Here is a 26,840-nt window from a genome sequence, read left to right on the forward strand (position 1 = left end):
AGCATATGCTTTCCGTTGTTAAAACAACGCCGAAACTCCCAAACTTGTATCTATAAAGAATCAGGAGTTCTCTCAGCATCTTCCGAACCACGGTATACCAGGTATACCTCGGTACAAAATCTTACTTGTTTAAAATAAAAAAATTAAAAATGTTTTATTTCTGAGTAGATTTTAAGAAAATACTTTCAGAATGTTAATATTAGCTACGGTGCCTACCACCGTTTGTAGCATATGCTTAGAATACTTCTCACGAAACCGAAGTCACCACATGTTTCCCCTTAAATTTTGAGGAGTTCCCTCGATTACTTATGGATCCTTCATCAGATCACCACTTTTGTGAATATAATACCAATTGGGATGATACCCTACATACCAAAAGAAAAATTTTGAAGACTTTTTCTTTTGGTATGTATTGTAAAGTATTTTAAAAAATTTGAGTTAACAAACAGCGGAGTAATCGTTGAACATAAGAAAACGAACATAACACCTCCCCCATTTTGAAAGTCGGTTAAAATTGTAGCCTATGTGTTATTCTGATGTATAAGCTATATTATTGTTAAGTTTCATTAAAATCCGTTCTGTAGTTTTTGCGTGAAAGAGTAACAAACATCCATACATCCACACATCCACACAACTACACATCCATACATCTATACATCCATACATCCAAACAAACTTTCGCCTTTATAATATTAGTAGGATAGGACTAGTAGGATGACATAATAATATTATTATATTGTGTCTTTTAGAAAAGGATAATTTTCCGTGTAACATAATACAAGTTTCTATCACAACTACGTACGCCATTTAATCATAAACTCATCAACCCAGGAACAGAGTTGTTAAGGCTGTCTGTACATTTCTTAGGGCTATTTAACGTACGGCAGAGGTAGCGGTCGGCTCGTGACTATGCATATCTATGTGTGGTACAAAAAATACGTGTAATAAAACATAACTAATAAAATTTTTATCACTGCCAGCTGCGCGATGTCGCTCTGAACCTGAAGAAAGAAATGCTAATAGATTCATCGGAAGTACCCTATATGTATAACCTCTATATTTCCGGAACTTAGGATGGTTACTAGAGTTACTAGTATTTTAGAAACATTTTAGGGACATACCGAGTTATAACATAATATATGATTAACATAATATAATATAAGAAAACTATACACAGTGGATTACGAATATAATATTATCTTATAAATGTATTTATAAGACGTATAACGTCGCGTTGTCTGTGTTTTTTAGGGCTGGCTTTTTTTAGGGTTCCGTAGCCAAATGGCAAAAAACGGAACCCTTATAGATTCGTCATGTCTGTCTGTCTGTCTGTCTGTCTGTCTGTCTGTCTGTCCGTCCGTATGTCACAGACACTTTTCTCAGAAATTATAAGAGCTATAGGTACTATTGAAACTTGGTAAGTAGATGTAATCTGTGAACCGCATTAAGATTTTGATACAAAAATGGAACAAAAAAATTTTAGGGGTCCTCATAGGTACAACTGAAACAAAAAAAAATCCTATAAAAAGCTAATACATAGGCACATTAATAATAATCAGTAATCACTACATCTTAATATATATATATTTCTTGTGTGCGTGTGTATGTGACTGAACTCCTCCTAAACGACTGGACCAATTTTGATGAAATTTTTTGTGTGTGTTCGTGGAGATTCGAGAATGGTTTAGATTTACAGTTTGGTCTACTGGAAAATGTTTTTTCAATTAATTTCTTATTTATAAGGAGTTGTTGATTTTGGAATGTTTTACATTAGATCCGGCGAACGGCGCTATCATCGCATTCAATATTATTCTATTTCAATTTTAGTTTGTCCTGACAGATGGTGCTACGATTAATTTGAAAAAAATTTTGTTATTCAATTCATGTGCTGATTAAAATATTAAATAAATAACACATAGGCTACAATTTTAACCGACTTTCAAAATGGGGGAGGTGTTATGTTCGTTTTCTTATATTCAACGATTACTCCGCCGTTTATTAACCGATTTTCAAAATTTTTCTTTTGGTATATAGGGTATCATCCCAATTTGGTATTATATTTAGAAAAGTGGTGATCTGATGAAGGATCCATAAGTAATCGAGGGAACTCCTCAAAACTTATAGGGAAACATATAGTGACTTCGGTTTCGTGAGAAGTATTCTAAGCATATGCTACCAACAAGTAAGATTTTGCACTGAGATATACCTGGTATATCGTGGTTCGGAAGGTGCTGAGAGAATTCCTGATTCTTTATAGATACAAGTTTGGGAGTTTCGGCGTTGTTTTAAGAACAGAAAGCATATGCTACTATGCAAATTACATTCTTCATCATCATCATCATCATCATCACTACCATATTATACCATTTCATAGTCTTTTAGATCGAGACTCGAGTTTGTCAAGCGATAATTAAAAAAAATCTATATCTACCTAATATTATAAACCTGATGAGTATGTTTGCTTGAACGCGTCAATCTCAGAAACTACAGGTCCGATTTAAAAACTTATCTCAGTGTTAGATAGATCATTTATCGAGTAAGACTCATCATTTATCAAGAAGGTTATATTATATTATTACTCTAAGACTAATACGACAGAAGAAACTCAGGAAAATGTGGGAAAAACGAAGGATATATTTTTTATGGGAAAATGTACCTACGGATTCTGTAAAATTTCTAATTTACGCGGGCGAAGCCGCGCGGGACATCTAGTAATATTATAAAACAAAGTCACCTTTTTTTCCCTTATGTCCCTATGTTCCCTTTAATCTTTAAAACTACGCAACGGATTTTGATGCGGTTTTCTTTAATAGATAGAGTGATTCAAGAGGAAGGTTTATAAGTATAATACATTCATAAATAGTGGAGAAATACTGTTATTGTTGGGGTTTCTAATGTGAGTCGTATATAATTACATTTTTTCCGCTTACATTGCAAACGCAGGCTGAACCCTACGAGAATTATCAAAATAATGTACTAAGTATTGTACACAATGAAAAGGTCTACAGAAATCTCCGCGATGGTATATGTCTATCTCTTATGGATATCCCACAATAACAGTTTTTGTCATTTACTTTTAACGACAAATAATGGCTAATTTTCGAAGCGATTTTAACCAATAATATAATCCTTATTCGATTAAATAATTTAAATAAAATATTCGTTTAATATAGATCTATATGGCCCTTTACAGCTTATGATTTAAATGAATATTTTCGAAGATATTACATACATATTTAAAAATTGCGAGACGTAGCTTTTGCGGCGGTACCGACCAATGCGGGCCACGGGAAGTAATAATAATGAATATAAATCAAAACTGCTGAATCGATTTTAATCATTTTTCAGTGGCTATATATTTTATACCCGTGTGAAGCCGGGACGGGTCGCTAGTATGAAATTATAACAAAAGCTCCGAGCTTTCTGCCGCTATTTTGTTTTCACTTGTACCGTGCACTAGGCGGTTCTGAAATTGAGCATTATAACCGTCGTACTATGACCTCCCCACTCATATTGAGAGTCCATGACCCCACTGTTGCACAAAATATATTATTATTATTTATTATCTATGCTATCTTATTATTTATCACCTATCAACATTATATTTCTCTGTCTCTTCACTACTCTATATCATTTTGTATTTCGAGACCTTTTTAGGGTTCCGTAGCCAAATGGCAAAAAACGGAACCCTTATAAATTTTTTATACATCCCTCCACCTCATTAGACATAATATCATTTTCAGAACTACTGAAGGAGGATTCTTCATTGTAACTAAATAAATTCTTGTGAATTAAAAACAAATCCGAAAGGGAAAGAATTAGGAAAACATATCGGCATTTCGGGGAACGCGAGAATACTAATGGATCCGAAACGGAGTTGTTAATCGGTGTGGAAATAAAATAAAAAGTTCCCATTGTGATATAGTTACTGTGCTACTTGTGAATTGGTACAATATGGTACAATATATTCCTCGCTAAGTGAGGTGGCCATTCGCACCTTTGCTTTTTTGTATTTATTTACTTGACTCATTTTACCTACGTGCTTTTGGGATATTTTAAATGTTTTGTCATTTGTGGGATAAAGGTATGCCGTATGTGTTATTTTTTAAGTTCAATATGTTTTCATTAATGCAACCTTATCAAACGAAATGCAGTTTTAAAATCCATTACATATAGTCTAAGAAAATTAGTTTCAAAATCGTCAATAGCTTTGTCCACACTGTGCCTTCTTCTGTTCGTCAAGAGCATGCGTTATAGCGTAGTCAACAGCGAACGTGAGGCATGCCCTTTGACCGTTTCCTAAACTTTCACTTGTTTGGTAAATTTTATCTTAAAGATCTTTCAAATTTGTTTTATGGTCGGTCGGTTGGCGGGATACGGGGCATTAATTTTTTGCGATTTTTGAGGGGTCATATTTTTTATTTATTAGTAAATTTAGAAAAAAACGAAAGTAGATGCATAGCCTTAACAGATCCCAATATTTTATAAAAAATAATTTGTCTAGACGCATTGTCCAGGGAGTAAATTGGAGAATACGTTTATATGGAAAAACTGTGCGAGCGTACCTTTTTAATACTCTGTATTTCCTAAACTCTAAAGTAATGATCGTGCAGTAAAAATGCTTAAACATATTATTAATATAGAAATCACTAAAGAGATATTATAAATAATTTTCGAGTCACAAGAAACCCTTGAAAAAGAGACCTTTCCCCCCTCCCCCATCGCCGGCTCGTAGTAATGGGAATTAATGCTATTTTCTATTAATTTCATTAACATGCTAATTTTGATATCTTAGCATGTTACGTGCTATTGCTTTGCTATTTGCTAAAAACGCAACATCCTGAATTCACGGTTCGCATCGCACAGCTTGCGTCGAGTATTATTTCGCATTGAGTGAAAAATAGCAATACATAATTCATTAACAGTTAGCGCCGCGGTGCGAAACAGCGCGGACTTGAATTATTTTTCATGATCGCTGACTAATTGCTACGCACGATAATTTTAGCAATCGTATTTTTTAGCAAGTACTATTAATTTAATGATTGCTAATGGGCAATTAACAATTAATTATTATTGCTAATGCTATTTTTACCAACACTACCGGCTCGTGTCCCACCCTCGGGGACTTTTAGTATATCCATCTGGACACCTTTAGGCACAACTGTACCAACTTTCAAACTACATGAATTATTTGGTCTGAATTCCTTAATTTTCCCAGGCCAATAAACACATTGAGGATATAAATGCAAACGTAACCCTGAGCAACATTTAGTGTAGAAACTAACGATCTAAATTAATGGAGTTTTTTAATATCAATAAAAATTACAATTAATGATTATGGAGATGAGATTTCATAAGGCCGCCATTACATATTTTACAACATAATATTATCTGCTATTACCACCGAATAACATGGCTCGCTGATGAGATCTTCGATCGCAACCGTTTTTAGGGTTCCGTAGCCAAATCGCAAAAAACGAAGCACGTCTTATAGATTCGTTAAATATGTCTCTTTGTCCGTCTGTTCGTCCATATGTAACAGCCACATTTCTTCGAAACTATAAAAAAATATATAATGTACATAATAAATATTTAAACGAGCAATTCTTGTATATATATAATTGGAATCTCGGAATCGGCTCCAACGATTTTCATGAAATTTAGTATATAGGGGCAGAGACCAGTAGGGGGTTTCGGGGGCGATATTTTTTTTAGAAAATGTTATTTTATTCGTGTTTTATCGAATACCGAGCAAAGCTCGGTCAAATAGCTAGTTACTATAAAACTACCAACGAAAATTGGTTTGAACGAGATTTAGCAAGTAGTTTTTTTTATACGTCACTAGCTGACCCGGCAGACGTTGTTTTGCCATTAGTATTTCACCCATATTATTTTCTTGAAGTGACTAAATAAGAGTGTATGGCACCATGGTCCATGGCAACGTCCATCGCTATCCCGTCGCACAAACAATGGTCGTCGCAAACGGTCTCGAGTTGTAATAATTTACTATTATTTATTCAACAAATGCACTTTTCAGTATAAAAAGTAGCCAGTAGCCGATTCTCAGAACTACTGAATATGCATATAAAATTTGGTAAAAATCAGTAAAGCCGTTTCGAATGTAAAAAGTACAGTAACTAACATTGTGACATTGTGACACGAGAATTTTATAAAGATAAATGGTTAAACCTTAATTTAACTTTCATTACATCAACTGAAATATAAAAATAAATCAAAAACATTTAATTTCATAAAAATAAACCTTATTGCTGCTGCGGAACCCTTCATGGGCGATTCAACTTGACGACCCCTGTGGCTCAGTGGATATAAGCACGTTGGTAGCTCAAGCCGAGGGTCGTGGGCTCGAATCCCACCGACGGTTCAAAAAAGTTTTCAAAGGTCCTGGGCCATGGATGTGTAATAAATATGTATATTGTGTATCATAATATAATAAAAATCTTAAATAGGTATATGTATATTGTACCTATAGTATAAAGTATTAAATATTATATTCCCGTTCTCTGGTACCTGTAACACAAGTCCTTCAGGTACTTAGCACGGGTCCAGACTGACGTGGTGTGAAGCGTCCATAGATATTAATATATTTTTAAATAAAGGTATTAACATAATAACTTTTGTTAACTTTAAACGTCGCGTCGTTTGCCATCAGTTTTGTCCTAACATATTATAGTCGAGAAGAAGAAAATTAAAAAAATAAACAAAAAAATATTTTCGTATCACCATTCAACACAGTGTCTTGAGTTAATATTTTATTATAATATTCCATTCAGTTACGTGGGACGAGTTGACCACAATCGGTATCAGACAAAAAATCAGACCAAACGCGCCGACAAAAAGCGACCCTTGCGTCGCGTCGTCCCTTCTATTGTAACCACACACTATTATTTTATGACGGTCAATTACTTGTTCTGTGACATTATACCGGTGTGCGACACCTTCGAATACAAATGCGGTATTTGATAATTTATCTAAATTGATAATGTTGATAGAGGCATGGTAATGTTTACTTTCAAATATTATTTTTATCTAGATAACGAATGATTAACGAAGTATAACCACTAACTACTTGTACTATTAACTATTCTGTGGTATAACTAATAACGCAGTATAGAGAAAACTCCTCTTTAGAAACTTCCTCCTCTTCGGTTAATTTTTTTTTAACCTTTATAACTTAAAAAGGAAAATTTTTATAGCACGCTGTCTATGGTCGCTACAGTAGCCTATGACCTCTTCGCGTCATGTCTGTATTCAACTTTTCCGTCATACAGCCAAATGTAATAGATGTCTAAATCAGGATTGTTAGGTCGTAACCTGTCTTTGCTTTAATCAGGGCGAGCGAAGCGAGCCCTTGTATATGCCACAAGTACCACAACCTTTACATTTTGTGGTACACTTTACGGAAAAACTATATCATGCCTTTGATTTGTGCTTTGACATAATAATTTTTATTTATATGTACCTCGAGATGTGTTATCATCAGTCAGTCAAGGACCGAGGTGTGACGTCGCGAGCCCTCAGTCCTCACAAAGCTCGGTTCTTAGCTAGTTATTGTTATTAATTAGATTTTAGTATCGATATAGGCCGCATGTTATTTTCTCTTTATTGCAATATGTAGTTTACTTTACTTTACCACGTTAATAATTTAAATAAACTCGTTCAAGTTGAAAGTTAACTGATGTTTAACGTTATATAAATTACGAAGGTACTAGAGTAGGTAATTACAAATTAATGAAGACATTAAATAAAGTATAATTAATAACGGTTCGATTGCATCTGTGAAGCCCCGGATATTAAGTTACGATTAATTAAACTAAGTCAAAGCAATAACCGCGATCATCTATAACAACATAATCAAACAACATATTTAGTACAGTTTTATCGCTAAGGGACAGGCCGGTTCTAGTCGCAAGACGGATCGGACGTTACATCAATTTTATCAATTAATTAGAAATACAAAACCAAGTGCTATTTAACTATAATTATTTTAATTATAGTTAAATAAGACTGGGTTAAATTCGCCCGGGAATAGGAACTATTAGGAACTAAACAGTAAACAACCTTGACGAAGGTGGAAGTGTGGCGAAACCATTATTATTAAGTTTAACACCTGTTACAGTGCTCCCGAAGTGATAATGCGCATAGAAGTTTTCGACAATTTTCGGCAACGGTAGTATCTCCCGAGCGACGGTAGACGATATTGCATTTTCTAATTGCATTGCGTTTAAGATACATGTATTAGTCAAAGTTCGTCGTGATGAGGTCGTGATATTCCTGTAGCTTTGTGACACGGTCATTATTCACGGTCATTAAATGCGCATTATTAATTTTGGAGTACTGTAGGTACATGGATTTACCTGCATTTCAAAGATAATTTTTTTTCTATTCATATAGGTGATACAAAAAATATGATATGTAAGATAACATAATTATTATTTTTATATTTTTCCCTTACGTCGTTTTATCTTAGCACTCTCTCTTTTAGCCCTCGCTATGAGTAACAATGATTGTCTTCAGGTGATAAACAATTTATTAAAAATCTGAAATGTAATTCTAACTATTAATTGGTTTCGCATCAGAATCTCATAAGTCATAAAATAATACAATAAATTAAAATAATAAAAAAAAACATACGAATCGTCGTTTACTGTTTAGCTTACCACAAGATGTTTTTTCACAAAAGAAAAATAATACAGCCTCTAAAAGTCTCCGTCATCCGTGTTTTCAATACTGTAATGGACGTTTATGGGGATTTGGCTAAAAGGTCTGTCCGTCCGTGCGATTGTCTTCCGACCGGTTGGAGCTTAGCTTTGTTTCATATTTTATACACGAAAATTCTAAATACGTGCGTACAATGGAACGATTTGTTTTTATTGAAATTGGAAAGTAGGTACGCAATGTTGTCCTCTTAAAACTTCGAAAAAAATTTGAATATGTTTGATTTTTTAACTTTGGATGCAACAAAAGCTTTAAAATATTATTTAAAATCGTGTTTTTCTAAAGACGTGTGTCGTCGATATTAGAATTATGTGCAATATATGAAAAGGATCTAGTATACACTGATTTAACCATAATATCTTCGATCTGTGCGAACATTTAATTTAGGTTTCTAGACCAAAAAACAGTGCAGTGTAACATGGATGTTACACTGCACTGTGATCGATGCACATATTCTGTAATAAGTATCTTTCTGCCCGCAATTTCCTCAATAATAAAGCATAGTGCTCACTAGTCACATGGGGCAGTTACGTCTTGGGGTTGTTTTATGGCAGTTTTACACCGCCGCGCCGCGCCGCAGCCGGAGGGGCAGTGAATCTGTTCAGATTATTCTACCTCTCGCACCACCTTTATTCCGAAGACATAAGGTTCGCTCTTATAGAAATTCAGAGACAATATAACTTTGAAAGGTCTATAATAAGAACAATGACCTAAGACAGGCTGTATGATGTATCAAACATAACATCCATAGATCTAAAACTTATAGAAAGAATAAATTAAAAACAAAAAAACTTTTTGAAAAAAAATTATTTTCTTTAAATAGTCTTTTAGACAGAAAAAAATTTTTCTCCCGCTTTACTATTAAGTTATAATCCTTAATATATTATTATTCAATTTGCATGATAATAAAAGCTTGTCGCGACTCGCGTGACTTAAGGCTAGGATATTCCAAATTCACGTTTCTAGAATGAGTAATTTTTAAAGAAAGCGTCATTAAAAAAAACTGAAAAATATATACATGTAAAGATACATCTTTTAACTAGTGACTTTTACGGTTAGAAACACAATACAGATAATTTTACTCGATAAAAAAAAATTCCGAAACAACCTCGATTTTAAAAACATTTTCAGTTTTATAGGACTTACAGGGACTCAATCAAAAAATAATTTGGATAGTTCGATTACTATTAAAATTTTACAGGGAAATGTACGGATACATGTTTAGTTATACTATTTTTTATCTAAGTAAAAAGGTTTTTTCTCCTATTTCGCCCTATCATGGACGCGGCGAGCGTCGTAACCGCCACTGTACAAGGCGCGCTGATATGAATGTTATTTTAATGTCTTTTACGTCGATATTCGCACTGACAGACATCGGCCTGCTAATTTAGGAATAACCTCCCCTTAACGATGTATAACAGTACATGATAAATTTATTAAAATAAAAATATAATATCAATTTACTTAGTTAAATTGGTACCTAGTATCTACTAGTTTATTTACAAATCGCACGACAAGCTTTTGTATCATATAATAAAAATCTTAAATATATGTAAAGTATAAAAGTACATATTAAATATATTATTTCCGTTGTCTGGTACCCGTAACACAATTCCTTCAGGTACTTAGCACGGGGCCAGACTGACGTGGTGTGAAGCGTCCATTGATATTATTATTATTATTATTTTGCCATCTTGGATGGTCGGCCATATTAGATTTAGAGTGATGTCACATACCATATCGTGCATTGTCACCCATACTAAGTGAGGAGGTTCTTTTCAAAACTTGACTATTCCACTTTTTGGATCTTTGTATAATTTAAAGAAATATAATTTTAAGAACAGAGTTACATGTTTAACATAAAATGTTGGTGAATTATAATATACAACAAGAATAGTGATTATTTCGTATGAGTTTCAAAATTTTAGCATTATTATAATATTGAATAAATCCAGAATCTTAAAATGGAATAATCAAGTTTTGACGAGGCTGATTGGAATAATCAAGTTTTGTTATGTGTTCTATAGGAATAATCTAGTTTTGATTCAAACCATTATGGATTAATCTTATTTTGTTCACATTAATTTAAAATCGTTCTTTACTAAGTAATATTTTATTTCACTAACCTCATTTTTATCTTGAAATAAAATAAATAAAACTAATGCAATATTAAAAAAATGTTTTTTATTTTTTACTTACTTAAATTCTAACAGCCGTTTCATGTTCAAGGCAATCACATTGTTCATCATTGTCACAAGCATCTTCTTCATCACTATCAGAATAATTATTGCAACCATTTATAATATTGACATACCAGGAGAGCTCCTGGTTTTCTGCCCAATTTTCACCAAATTGTTTCACAAGCAGGTTTCTTACATCATCTTTCTTTTTTAAAGTCAGGTGTTTTTCTATTACCAATTCGGTTAAATCAAGATTAACCCGACTTGTTTGTCGTTTAAAAAGGGTTAATTTTGTATTATTTTCGACATCCGATATAAACATGTAATTTTCAAAAGTTTTAATGTGACATTGACGTTGGTTTCTTTTATTAATAGTTTTAATAAAAGTTATTCTTTTTAAATTCTGTATACCTGTAACTTTTTTGAAGCCTGACTCAACCTTTCAAAAACTTGGCAGATTTAGCACCAATGAGAACATAAAAACTTTAAAAGTTTAAACTACCTGAAAAATATGAAGAAAAAACTTGTTTTGTTACAATTTCTAGTAATAAAAAAAATATCTTCAGGATTAATCATGTTTTGTTGCAATTTTAAAATCCTTATTTTGAACATGTTAATTCGAAGAGGAATAATCTACTTTTGTCGAAATCATGCGTTTTGAAATGTTTTTTTCTAGTGGATTGATCACGTTTTGTTAGGATTTTGTTTTCGATGTATATAGATTTCAATGTTACCAACTTAAAAAAAATAAAAAATCCACTTTGGTCGCAAGTGGATTAATCAAGTTTTGAAAAGAACCTCCTCAAGTGTGTACGCAAAATTTCAGCTCAATCGGTTAAATATATCTACTTCAAAATTGAGTCCCTAAATTCCACCGCAACGTACATATTACTTACATACAGAGTAAAGTTAAATAAAAGCTTTTAAAAAGTTCCCTTAACATCAGCAAAGGAGGCTCTATTTTGTCGAATTAATTGAAAACAGTGAGAATGAATAAATGAACATACTTTTTGAGAGATTGCAGCGGTAAATAAAAAATCTGGTAGGATTACAACAAATCCTAAACACATACAAAACTAAATCTTGTAGAGTATCATAATCTAACGAGGTTCAAATTATAATATCTATTTCACGCAAATCTCACCCCTTATCGTCAAGGGTTGTAATTATCAAAAATCACCAACTTCCTAATTCCATCATCATTATCGTCGGGCACGCGGCGTCATCATATTTTATGTGGGGTATAATTTGTGCCGGGAAACCGCACATTAAACACGACCGACAAAAAACCGTACCGCATCCAATTCGAACTAGTGAAAAATGAACCTTTATTATCCTTACTTATTGTAGGACCACCCCTACCATGGACTACTTTATAAAGGACGAGAGGTTAGAGGAATCATTTTGAGGTGTAAAAGTTTTAGGTGTTATATAAAATATAATTTTTTTAAGTATTGAACTGCCGAAATTGTTTGAAAATTAAACTTAGTACAATACTATTTCAATAATAAATAAATACATATTTAAACATTTAGTATAGCCCAACAACTTCGAAGTTTTACGTAAATCAACTCTACGTAATTTGTTTCCTGTAAGTCCAATCACCAAATAAATTAACTCCCGACTACGATTTTTTGTTTACAGTACCATCTTTTTCAAGGTTGTCTGCGTAATCGCGCTTTCACGTATCGTATAGATATCACAGTATGTTACGACTCCAAAAAGTTAAGCCCTTTATCCCATAGTAGGGGTGCGTGGGCCAGACGCCGTAATTTTACGATTCGGACTTTACTGCAACGGCCCTGCAACGGTGGGGAAAAAATAAATTGGAATCCGCGCCCTCCGATAGCGGAGACGCGCTTTACGACCGCGCGGCCGGCGCGGCGGTGTGCACTATCCTTAATTATAGAGGTGCGCCGCGCTCACCACGATCACGGAAAACATTAGGACAGGTACTTCATTTGTTAACATTCTGGTGATTTCTACATAAAATGAGGATGAAAACTGGAACCACTGAAATCAATAGTGTTTTCCTGTGGCTTAAGTTACCAAGTCAATTGTAGTGCAGTGATATGCGAAAATAGTGTAATTTACATGACACAATATAAATTACACTATTTTCGCATATTATATTGTGTGTAATATCATTATAAGAAAAAGTTCAGCTCTACTCTTTCACTCTATAAATTAATAACTTCACTTTGTTGGGTTTGGTCTGGTTCTTGAGTCTCGAAACTCGAGAATGACTAAAGATTTGGCTAATTTTAGGATCGAAATATTCGAGGAAGCCAAGGTTTATATTAGGAGGGAAGCGATAGATAAAAATTTAAACACAATTCACAAATAAACGAAGTCCTGAATAATAAAGCAACATGGCGACTCTACATATCATCTGTTTGATTATCGGTTACAGCTACAGGTGAGATAAATCTCAGAAGCCCGCGTGTTCGTAACTCGACCGCGCTCGCTATTTATTACAACTACAACGGACTATTCGTTTTGTAGTTTTATCTGGAACATTAAATTGAGAGAGGCAAGTGCGAAAGTGTTTATGTAAAGATACTCTCTTATATAAAAGAAGTTTTATAGAATAGATGACGGCAACAACTCCATTGTGCCAAAATTGGTTTATCGCGGGGAACCGTACATTTTTCCGATATAAAAAGTACCCTATGTCCTTTTCCGGGACTCACAGTATCTGCATGCCAAATTATAGCAAAATCGGTTGAGCCATTTGAGCGAGAAGACGTAACAGACAGACAGACAGAAAGACAGACATGGATTAGCTCACCAAAGTTACTTAAGTTTTTCATAATAAGAACAAAATTGTTCTTTACCGGTATTCTAATTATCCTCGTACCAATTGTTATTAAAATCAGCTTATTAATAATTTGGTCTCCGCCTTGAAATAATATGTACTACGTACAACAGTGCATATTAATTCCATGGTCTCCGCGCGCTACGGCCTACGACGCGTCGTAGCGCGCGGAGACCAATCATTAATGATTAATCTAAGCTAAAATCAGTTTAAGGATTAAAGTGTAAGGACCGAAAGACACTTTCGTATAATATTATTAATCAATTAAGGAAAAAAACATCAATACATTTTGACACTCTGGGCTATTTATTACTCTACGTCATATTTAGTATAGTTCTCTCTAGCCCAAAAATGTTTGCTCCTGGAAACTAAAAGGACTTAAAACCCTTACCGTATCTAAAGTTTATATCCAATCAAAAGAAACTTTAAAACATGTTCGTTATTACGGGCATCCGCGCCACATTGTTATTATATAACTTTAATACACCACCACGTTTACGGCGGATGTAAAAGCGCCTTAATTCGGCTGTAAAGAGATTTTATAGTCGAGGGCATAACGCGGTACGACGGGAACGTTAAATAATAACTAGCGTTGAAGTGGTGCGAGCTTTATCGTCGCGTTATTAGCAGCTGTGAATTGTGATATCAGTACCTATTCATTGGTTTGTAATTTTTAGAACAAATGTCGAGATACCCACAGAATGGACACCAGTCACCAGACGATGGACGACGCGGCCGTGGCCGGCCTCGAAAACAATAGCGCAATGGCCGATGAGCTAGAGAAATAAAAGAGCCAGGTGACCTACGGCTGCGTTGCATTGAGAATATTGGAACTTGGCAAATTTTGGGGTAGGATTTTGCCCAACAATGGGACAGCATAGGCTCTATAAATGAAATAACATCACGTCATATAATATATCTTCTGATAAACGTATTTTACATGAGAGATGAAACCTCCTATTGTATATGTATAAAAAATTGTAAATGAAAAAATTACCATGCCTAGAATTAGAAAGCATTTCCTAAATAAATCATAGGCCAGTTTTGTGGACAGTTATTAACTTTAACTACAATTAAAATTAGCACGTGAATGCAAAGTTTAATCCGTAACTTCTTAGCATCGAAAAATAGCGCGTGTAAAGTCATTCAAATAAAGAAAAATCTCTAAACAAATTTTTATCAAAATTAATTCAGCGTTTAAGGTGCTAAAATGTAACAGACAGACAGAATCACCTTTATAATATTAGTATGGATCCCCTAATATTTTTCGAGCGCAATATATATTCATTATCATGGTTCCCCATTCCGAGGAACCCCAAAATCAGTACAAAGCGATTGAGCTCTATAAAATATGAAATTTGATCCTTATTATAAGCGATCCATCATAACTGACAGACGGACAATCCTCCCCGGCTGTACGCAATGAAATCATCAAATGCCCTGTCGAGACGACTGTACCTGATACCGGCTACCACATTCTATTATAAAATATTAAGGAATTTCTACTATTTTGACTTTCAGTACAATGTGATTAATTATTGAGAGAAAATATTTTTAACAAATAAAAATACGGCTACAATATGAAAAAGGTTTTAGGGTTTTGAGAAGCAGAATAGTAGATAAGGTAAAGTTTATAATTTATTTTTATTTTTTATCGTAGCTATTTACTTAGATTATAATTTATGTACTTAACTAAGGGCCTGTTTCACCACTTCCTGATAAGGCTATCCACCAATTAACTTGACAGACCAAGTATAATGGAGAATCTATCAAAACAGTTGTGAATAGCCTGGATAGCCTATTAGCCACTTTATCAGAAAGTGGTGAAACAGGCCCTAAGTATATTATAATACGTGCTCGATGATAACTGTTCTCTTGTCTTTACACATTTGGTGTACCATCGAGGAAATTTACTCCTAGGCAGTTGACAGACCAACGTCATCGGATCATGTCAATTTAATGTTAATTAATCATTGTGATCTGTCGCGACCAAACTACGTAGGTCTGCCTAGTAATCAACTTCTCTGATAGTACAATATAATTAGCAAGTGAATCAAATCTGTTTTTCGATCATAACAGCCTATTAAAGGCTTTAAAAGACTCTTTGGCATTATTTATGAAGAATTCACCCCAGCAATATTCGCGTGTACATAAATATCAATTTGTAACTGAGCTTTTCAATTATGCGTTTGTGGCCGATCGCAGGTGATATAAATCTAAATGAATTACGTTTTAACAAATATTACTTACTACTATTTTATTACTTAGGTACTTCCATGGGATATGGCTATTATTTAGCGTCATTTTATGATTTAAGACGTTGAACTGCCGCATTTAGAGACGAATACAAATCAAACTCTTTAAAATGAAGTTTCATCATTAAAATATGCCTCTTAGTGTGGCTGTAAGTAAGTCATAATTTCACCAACACCTGTTAATATAAGAATGTCATGCCGTCTCTTTAATTAATACGAAAATCAAGAAAAGAATCAAATTGACATCAAATTTTACTTGTATACAGGGTGTAACAAAACTAAGTGAGAACTGATAAGTGTTAACTGATAAGTGATAACACTTTAGGCCTTAGGGTGCGCATAGGACGTCCCCCTATATAGAGGTCGTATAATATAGAGTTCGCAGTGGAAGTAGCAGCACTGAAGGAGTAACTTTTTATCAATGTTTTATCCGTGAAGAGGTAACAGACAGACAGACAGACAGACAAACGTTAGCATTAATTATAATATTGGTGTTGATGTAAGGTACACATACACATTACACACCCTAAAGTAATATCACTTAGTTTTGTTACACCTTGAAAGTTGTATAGGCTGTAACATTCGTTGCACGGTGGCAAATTATTAAAGTCGACTTGCGCAGATATAATAGTATAATGTAACCAAGGTTAAATATAGCGAAAACTCCCGTTCTTCATACTCGTAATAATGGATTTAACCCGTAATCAACTTTAAATCAGTGCAAAAGAGCCAAAGTAACATGCACACATCAACCGGGAGTTAAGAATTAAAGTATAGTCTGTCAAGAAAGCGAAGAAATTAAAAAGTAGCAACATCGTAGTGTCATCCCTTTTTTCTTAAATTGATTTGAAAGGGATGACACTACGATGTTGCCACTTTTTAATGTCTTCACTTTCTTGACAGACTATAAATGTTACTATATTTTGCATACTTTAATGTCTGGGCTATCGCACGTCGCTATAGGTCAAGTCGACTTAGCGAGGATGTTGTGAAATCGACGTTCAAAGCTCGGCAATAAATTGACAGGATTCCTGCGGCATTATACACAGCTTTTTGAAGCCGAGGATAACTATAAATCGCAATCTGAATGCATACTTTCATAGCAATTTGCTACATAGCTGAGGATCCTTAAGCCGCCGTATTGTGTGGTGGTGACTGTGGTGGCATAGTAAAATTCTGTTGTATAAGGCTTTAAAGTTAATCTTATAGAGCTAAAGATTGATTTATAAGTTTCGGTTATTGCAACGAAATAATTAAAAAAATACTTTTTAGAACACAATGGGGATTGTCCATTTTTTTATTAATTTTGCTCATTACAAAAACATTTCGAGGAATAAGGTCAGTGATCGTTTTTCTGTATATAAACGAAAAATATACCCATTAGTTACTTATATTTTAGAAACAAATATGTGTAACCTTTGTCTGACCTTCAATGGCGTTAAATTAGCAATAAATTCGACCAACATTACGTTTCGAACTTTTGGTAAGCTTCTCGTATCAGCTTTCACATAATGCGAACTTGCATTTGACGGATCGTCAAATGCAAGCCATTATAAATAAGATTGAAAGGTAAAAGGTTATTAAGAAAAAAACTAGCCAATGAATTTCAAAATTATTTAATTTATATTCTTAAGATACCTACCCTATTTTAACGAAAAAAAAGTAAGTACATGTGATTTTTTTTGGACAATGCCCATTCTCGAGCTTCTGCATGTCTATTGTGCTTCTGCTAATCCATCAGTATATATGATAGTCTATGATAGTCTATGATAGTCTATGATACTATCATAAAAGATTATGAGTCCAACGCTACCTATCGAGCTGAAATGACATTAATTTTGTTTGCCCAACATGGAGGTTTTATTAACCGTAAAAGCGATTTTCACGAGGATTTTATTTTTTTCAATAAAGTGTTTATTGGTATTCTGGTTTATTACCGAGATAGCACACTTTATAGGCCTCCACTTCTGTTTATTTAGATATAAACGTTACGAGGACGGTTTTGGCATACTTCGTTATGATATTGTCATCCCATGTTATTTTCTTTTTCAGAAATATTTTTGTATTGCAGTTTTAATAGTTTCTTAACTTCAAATAACAAAAAAAAATCTAGGTAACAAACTCGGCAAGCAAAATTAGGACAGACACAATAGCCAGTGAGCAGAGTAGTCTAATGCAGGTTAGTGACTCGCACATCAAGTTGATAATTTCATGCAGCCTAGAAAAAGAGCGCATATTTTTACGTTGTTAGAATCTTTCCTGTCGAGTATTTCCACCCCATCATTAGAACCACGTTAGTCCATTAATGACGTAGACGAGCGCCAGCCTCATTGAGATGTAACGTTGTTCATTTTTTTCTCATTAAAATAAACATGTTTTACTTGTATCACGTGAAATATAAAACAATAGTCTTATAATAATTTAGATTTTAGAGACTAATATTATCCTTATACTTTCATTTTACATGTAAGTAGTCAAATATTTATATATTTTTATCGGATTCAAGAAGATAAAGCGGCATCTTAGCTTTCTAGACGCTTCTGTGCAGCAACAAGTATATGTTATTCTTTATAAAAAAAATAAAAGATAAGTAAAATACTAGTTTCAAGAAAGAAAGTAGTTTGTTAGATCAGTTTATACCTAATTTATACTTAGAGATTGGAGACCTGCATAATAAGTGAAAAACGTAGAGAACTAGAATAGTTAGGATCCGTACAGTGAAGCATATTTTCATTCGACAATTACGAAAACTTAATCACATTACCCTCTTACCAATTAAAAAAGATGCACAATATAAGGGTATAACAAAACTAAATGATAATACCTAGTCCCCTATATTATACACAGAGTTTACTGTGAAAACTGAAAATAGTAGCGCCGAAAGAGCAAGCCCCAGACTCCAGAGGAAATAACAACTAATAAGTGTAAAATATGTCCTATTGATACTCAGCTTAAATATTTTTTTCGTCTTATTATTACTTCAAATTTGTTCGGTCTCCGGCAAAACTTTCAGTTGGTAGTTCTATAAAGGGATATGTAGAGTCATTTCAACGCTCGCGCCGCTGTAACGACTGTGTACAGACGCACAGACGTAGTTACAGTGCTGGGGTCGTAGGTGAGGGTTACGTTTGCATCAATATTCATTGCCTGTTCAGTTTAGTGATCGGGTAATGGTCGGGGGTGCAGGCCACACACCTGTGACTCACCGCTCGCCGCTCACGTCATGACGAATGAGGATTTCGCACTCTGAATTACTTTGACGGTTATCGTTTAATTGAGTTTTTCTGTTGCATAGAAAACTTTGGCATACAGTTTTTAGAATCAGTCGCCAATAGTATATATATACATACACGGTTACTGACCACTGGCACTGACACATAATATGTTTCCGAAAATCGTTTCACAGAAATTGGTTTATCGATCCCACGGCCTTTAGTCACTCAAAATATCTAAGCGCCTGATTATATTCAAAATAGTTGAATGGCTTAAGCATAAAAAGGTAACAGAAATACAGACAAACTTTCCCATTCATAGTTCATTAGTTTGAATGCTTTGCCGTCTTGTCCATATACAAGGTACAACAAAACAAAGTAATACATTTAGGGTTTGTATGTGCTCCTTTTATAGAGTTCACTGTATGAAAGTAGCTACGCAGTTAGAGCAAATTTGTTTGTGATTTGTATGGCCGAGCGTCTTGAATTTTCCCATATAGAAGTAGGTAAATATCAATTTAAAAAAAGTGAACTCTATATACCCATACAAACCTTAAAGTGTTATCACTTAGTTTAGTTACACCCTCTATAGGTAAAGCTTACGAGAGAACACGGTAGACAAACTGCAAAATATGCAGTTCGTATACCGCCATTGTGCAGAAGACTTTATAGATTTTTAAGCCAATACCATCCTACAATCTACAGCATTCTTCCTTTTGAAACACATAATAAGGAAATGCGCACACCAGGTTTACGCCGGCGCAGGACGTAGGTAAGGCAATTTCACGCGTCGCGGCTACATAAAAGACTCCTTCGTCGCATTCTAGTCGCACGGTCTTAAAGGGCCGAACTGGCCGAGGAGCCCGCACACGGCTGCTTGATTGAAATTTTTTATTAAAATTTTTAATAATAGCGTTTTTATGAACGTCAGCGGCGTATCTAAGGTGTCTAGTCTTTTTTTAATATTTGGGTATGAATAGTTTCAAGTTGGAATAGAAACACTTTAAAATTCAATTTTGTGTTTGTACCTAAAGGACTTATTTACACACTTGTTAGGTACTTGCTTTGAGTATATAGCATAGGTATATAGTACGTATTTAATACGATGTGTTCAAATCCGTCGTAATATAAGATTGATTGTTAGCATTTTAAACCAAATGCATTTAAGCTATGACTATTTAATCCCTTAAGAGGATACACCAGGGGCGAGAGAAATTGAAAATAGGAATTTGAAAATGTATTGCTGCCTCACCAATCTCAAGTCTCCCACCGCAGAGCGCGATAGAGACAACACGACAAAAGTTCTAATAAAAGAACAGAAAATCTTCGATTCGTTGTCCGCTGATTCCTTCTCCAAAACTTAACCGATTTAAGTACTTTTTTCATTAAGAATTAAAGCAAGGCTTGAGCTGTATTCCTATGTTTTATTTTTTTTCGTATATTTTAGCCAGTTTTGTTTTCTGGGTGTTTGAACATAGAGGAAATCTGGCCATTTTTTTGGGTTTTTGGACGTTCTTATCTTTTTTAATAATAAAATTATGAAAAAAAAAAAAACATAGGGACATGCTAATAGTGGCCATAGATATTCAGGAAAAAAATCATAACTCCACCGGCATTATCCAGGGAGGAAACAGGGGACAACGTTTGTATGGAAAAACGGCGGTGTGGACTCCTCTTAACACCCTTTACTATACAGATTCAGTGCATCAGCCTTCAATATAATATACTAGCGGTTGCCCGCGACTTCGTCCGCGTGGACTTCAGTTTATAGCGCGCGATGTCAACAAAATTGGTGTCAAAAGCTGTGCAGTGTGCACATAATATTTAAATTTTTAAAATTAAACAACTTTACCCATAAACTACTTATCAATATAACGTTATATAGAAATAACAATCGAAAAAAATCGAAAATTGATTGTAAGATAATACCACCTCTTATAGAAAGACTTTTGGGCAAGCGTTAGCGCGATGTAGAAGACGCACGGCGCCATCTATTATAGATTTTTGGAACTAACTTAATTTGAACAAATTTACGCATTTTCACCCCCTTACAACGCTTTTTTTCAGTAAAAAAGTAGCCTATGTCCTTTCTCAGGCTTTAGACTGTCTGTATACAAAATTTCATTACAATCGGTTCAGTAATTTTGGCGTGAAAGCGAGACAGACAGACAGACAGACAGAGATACTTTCGCATTTATAATATTAGTATAGAGTATAGATTTAATGCTTTTATTTGTTCCTGTGTAGGTACACCAGAGTGTGGTCAGGTTAGAATTGTTAACATCATACTGTTTATAGCTCAATTCGCGGTATGGTGAGAAATCATTTACATACATGTAGAGCAACTTTGAGCTCTACACCTATTGAAATAAGAGACTAAATCAGGTGAACTACATTTGATAGCTGTAATACTTGTAGAAGTCACAGTATTTTTCATAAAAATCGACCTCAAAGTTTTCTTCTAACCATGACTTTGCGCGTTAGAAAAAGTTGTTAAATATTATAACAACTGTTGAGCGAACGGTAAAACATGATGAATTTCTTTATTTTCTCTATTAAAATGTCAAATGAAAGCAAAACTTTACGAAAGCTTACCTCAAAACTATTAAGCACTACTGCAAGTAATTATAGTTTTGGGGAATCTGAAAACTTTAAGCTTGTTTGAAAGCTTTTGGAGATTTTACAATCCATTTTTAGGGTTTCGTACCCAAAGGGTAAAAACGGGACCCTATTACTGAGACATCGATGTCTGCCCGTCTGACTGTCTGTCTTCAGGCTGTATCTCAAGAACCGCTGTAACTTTTGAAATTTTCACATATTGTATATTTATGTTGCCGCAATAACAACAAATACCTACTAAAAACAGAAATCGGTTAAAACAAAATTAATATCCCATACAACAAACGTGATTTTTTGGCCTTTTTTGCTCGATATCAATAATGGTAACAAGACGTAGGTACCTACATGAAATTTTCACAAAATCCTTAATAATATGTGTATGTACTTTAATAATAATTAATTGATAAAAAAAATATTTAAGGGCCACATACCAAGAACACAATTTTTGGACTATTTTTGCCTTATAACGGTACGGAACTCTTCGTGCGCGAGTCCAACTCGCTCTTGGCCGATTATTATTTTCAGTTTCAGCCGGTTTACTTTATTCCAATTCAGTAATCAATGGAGCGCTGGATTGCTGCTGGAATAATATGAACCGGCCATTAGATAAATATGTTTTTAGTTTTAATGTCATCAGGTGTTTTGGGAGGCTCGTGCAATTTGCTAAGATTGAAAGTAAAGGTGTTTTGACAAATCAAGCCAAGCCACTTGGCGAACGCCGAAAATCGACCCCTCTCCCCACCAACCTTGACTTTACTTGTAACATAGATATATAGTATATTTCCGACAAATTCCTGTAATCGCGTCGGTCCCACGCGTGAGTCAATATTACGAGAAACTGTTGACGGACCTCAAAGACTCCGCGCCAATGTAAATTCTACATTGTTTAATTATTTTAAACGGTTTTCTCGTTAACAGTACTTATTGGTATATAATAATTGAAAATAATATGTTGTTACATTATATTCGCCGATTTAGCATCCTACAGGATACACTAAATCCTAATTAATTCTTGTATACATGCAAATACTCTGTTCAGGAAATACAACTTTAAATACTTGTCTAATTAGCTGCTTGTTGTGTTGTTTTAAATGTTATTTATATAACTCATTAAAATGCCTCAAAGATGTTATTTCTAAGATTTTTTGAAATTTTCCAACACAGTAATGGCTCGAAGCACGCACTATTGTTTACGATTGCTCTTTTAATTACAGAAATTTTAATTAAAATTATATTAAAACACAAACAAATACGTTCGACAACATACAATATAAAAAACCCCGTAGGTTTTTTCCCATTGAAATACTTTAACAGGGTTGGCGAGTTGAACTCTACAATTAAAATACCTTTTTAATATTTTTTAACTGTCCCATTAATTATATGTATCTTGAAGTTCTAACATGAGTACCTTTATGTACCTAAGTAATAAGTATGTTAGCCCTTTGCCAAGTATTCTGTAGTGTAGGGTTTGACATTACACAGGCATAAGAAGAGTTGAGCTCCGAGGTCGGGACCGGGGGCCGAGGTTATGACAAATGCCCCCTATTGTTGCGCTCAACAGCCGGCGAGAGTTCCCCGCGAACCAACCGGACGCGATTCCTCACCTTCGTCCCCATGCAACGGAATAAATGGATGAACATTTTTAAAATCGCTTCCACTCGAAGACTTCCCTAGGATCGCTCTTGCCGCGGACGGAAGTCACGGAAGACATGTAATAGGCCCTCGCGTCTCCGTCCTGCGCGAAAGTAGGAACACGGTCGGGTTTTAGTGGGTACAGCTGCGGCCACTTACCATCTCTTCGGCCGTAGCAAGTCCCACATACCCCGGTGGTCCTTCCCCAACGCTACCGGGGATGTGTAATAGCATTTCCCGACCAAAAAAAAAAAAAAAAAAAAAAAAAAAAAAAAAAAAAAAAAAAAAAAAAAAAAAAAGGATCGCTCTTGCCACTCGCTCGGGGTAATTCCACGAACCGTAAGCTTAGGCTTCGTTTAAGATGACCTACATCGTGTTTTCTGGCGCTAGACAGTTTCAGTCGAAGGCGCTCCGGCCCCGTGCGAGTGCGGCCCCTTCCCCCGGCGGTCCCCGAGGCCGCTGCACGTGCGGCACTCGAGGTCTCGCAACCCTCTCCGCGTCCTCACGGTCGCAATTAAAACGAAAACCCGAGTGGCGCGTCGTATGCAGGTTAAGCGAGACAAAAAGAGATGGCACGCCTCATTTGCCCGAGCGCTTTTTATTTCCGCGCGCACTCGAGGGAGGTCGTCGGCCAATCGACGTACCGAGGCGCGCCCGCTCCCATTGGCCGGTCTGAAAGGAGAATGTTTTCAACAAAAGCGGAGGGTAGGTAATAGCGAGTTTTGTTTTCTTCGAGTGGCGTTTCTCGGTGAAGTGTCGGGAGCCGGGAGTCGGGACGCGACGCGCGCTGCGGTCTCCTCGCTAATTACGGACCTTTCGTGCCATTGTGGATTGTTACGAGGGTGCTCCTTCTAAGCTCTCTTCATTTCGATTGTCAGATGATGATGTTTAACATTGTTATTTATTATACGGCCCCCGGTGCCGAGTACGGCGGATGCGGAGCAGCAAATTAGCCATGTTTACCTGCCGACTGCGCCAATTACACCGGCTACGATGCTCGTCGAGGACCTCGCTTTTGTTATTTAGAATGAGATATTGTAGCTGTTAACGTATTTCCTTGTTAGCTCTTATGTTTAGAGTTTGCAGTGCCATCTACGACAAATGAATAACGGAGAACATGTGCACGTAATTTTAAAAGAAACGCAAAGAAAGATTAGCATCAAACTTACCTGCTCATGAAGTCAAAGACGAACTCGGTAACTAGAACTATTGTTCCCTAGTAAGTTGGTACAAACTTTCAATAAACTCTCCCGGTGTTGTAGTAAACAAAAAAGCTCGCTTAGCTCTTAATTTTTCAACTCGCTTACATGTAGTAGGCCTCGCCAACGTAAAAAGTTTGCATTTGTTGCGGCTCCAATTATGTTGTAGAGCTTTGAAAGTTTCATGAGCTTTAGAAAACTAAAAGCTGTGCAACTTTTGTTGCGTAAAAACATAATTCACGTTTTATTTTATAAACTGAAAAGTGAATGTTTTAATGTAATATTATGGTTTATGTCGTAGTAATTATAAAGTTTTTCTTTTTTTTCTATTTTGTTTTATTGATATATTATTTATTAATAAGCTACTTTGATGTCCTACTACTGAGCAAATACCTATCCTGATCCTTCACTATTTCTGAAAACAATCTGTCGGTTCCAAAAAATGTGCATATGAATTTTTTCACATTTCCAGAAGCAACCGTTTAGCTGGTAGAAGGGGAAGACACTGGTCTAAAGATTTTTACACTTTAAAACTTCATATTTCTCAAATTTATCCCGGAAAATGATCAATGAATACTCGTAATATTTAAAAAAAACCTATCCAATGACACACCACACAGTCGGGTGTACCAGGGTGACGCGAAAAAAAACACATCCCGCTTGATGTGCATTATAGAGGAGGTACCATAAAAAATAATTATATATTTTTAATTTATACACCATTTTGTCGGCATTATTAATATCTGCACTCATGCCAAATTATAACTTTGCAAGTAAGTCCTATATTCTCTGAAAAAACCGCGGACCGACAGACGGACGGACAGACCGAAACTATAAGGGGTCCTTGTTGACTGCCGAACCCTAAAAAGGTACTGCAAATATCTTCACTGTAATGTATTCATACATACATCTGAAACCCGGAGTGCCTCCCAACAGTAACTATTAATTATACTAAATGTTTGGACTTTGGCATGTGCCTATTGTGCCTATGAATATGATAGACTATTTGACGTCCGCAACTCGGTTGCACTGAAATTTGTTTATCGCTCAGGAACTGTAAATTTTTGGATCGAAGTTCCTTATCGCACGTTGAGAAAGGGGCTAGACGGAAAAAGTTGTAACGACATGACACAAAAGTGTCAGTATTTCACAACTAGAACAAAATTGCTATAGTTGTAATCCGTGCGGTAGCGCGTGTTTTTCTCTCTGTCTCTCTCTCTCTTTTTTATAACTTCGTTCCATCCGGGTGTCCCTTTGTCAAGGTGTCCCTCTCAAATTTTTTGGGATAAAAAGTATCCTATGTCCTTTCTCAAAGTATTCAGACACCGAATTCCAGCAAAATCGTTCAGCGGCTTGGACGTAAAGAGGTAACAGACAGACACACTTTCGCATTAATAATAGTATGGATATAAAACCTGTTCTTGTTTCAGGAACCTCGCAGCCCCGGTGCGGCCGAGCCCCAACACCTCGGCCACGGAGGTGTTCGCCCTGCACAAGGCGGACTGCCTGCGCCTGGACTACCTCGCCGAGAGACAGAAGCAGTTGTGCATGCTGTCCGATAAGATGGTGCAGGTATTTATATAAAGCGTAACCTCTTCTTAAAATTATCAACAAAATACCTGATTGAAGTTGACCAGGGCATGAGCTAAGAGCTGCGTAAAATCTTTATTAGGATTGAAATAAATGTACTATCAGAGAAGTTGATTCCTAGACAGATGAGGGACCTACGTAGCTGTACGTAGTTCGGCCGCGATGAGTCAAACCCAGCCGACAGATCACAATTATTATTAACATTGAATTGACATGATCCGAATTCCGACCAAATGACGTTGGCACAGTATAGCAATATGACATAGGCTTAAAAGAGCATTATCTTCAAGTATCTCAATCCATTTAAATACCGTTATAATAATAAGTAGTATAATATTATATAATATAGTATTTATTTATTAAAGACGTATTGGTTTTAATTTATCATATTTATTATTAATATTATATTATTATTTATTAATTTTGATTAATTAAATACATGACTGTAGATTTAAAGTTTAATAATTTTGTAATTGTGCACGCTCTATCTGATGTCTTGTATCACATCTCTCTCCGTAGGGCTGCTGTAAGAAATTTCTTTTGAAATAAGCAGTTCCTTTGTGTCGTCTTTCTATGTCAACGTTTATGTGAATAGTGTC

At 35.2% G+C, this 26,840-nt stretch overlaps 1 protein-coding gene across 1 annotated transcript in view; it reads left to right on the top strand.

The window, feature by feature from the left end:
* LOC121727627 (protein Wnt-1-like) overlaps nt 1-26,840 on the top strand; it is a 59,690-nt gene that overhangs the window by 27,079 nt on the left and 5,771 nt on the right. The window contains exon 2 of the mRNA XM_042115559.1: nt 26,082-26,223. Within this exon, the coding sequence (XP_041971493.1) occupies nt 26,082-26,223 (142 nt within the window). The remainder of the gene's footprint in view (nt 1-26,081; nt 26,224-26,840) is intronic.

Source organism: Aricia agestis, chromosome 6 (assembly GCF_905147365.1).
Source record: "Aricia agestis chromosome 6, ilAriAges1.1, whole genome shotgun sequence".
NCBI classification, from domain to species: Eukaryota; Metazoa; Arthropoda; class Insecta; order Lepidoptera; family Lycaenidae; genus Aricia; species Aricia agestis.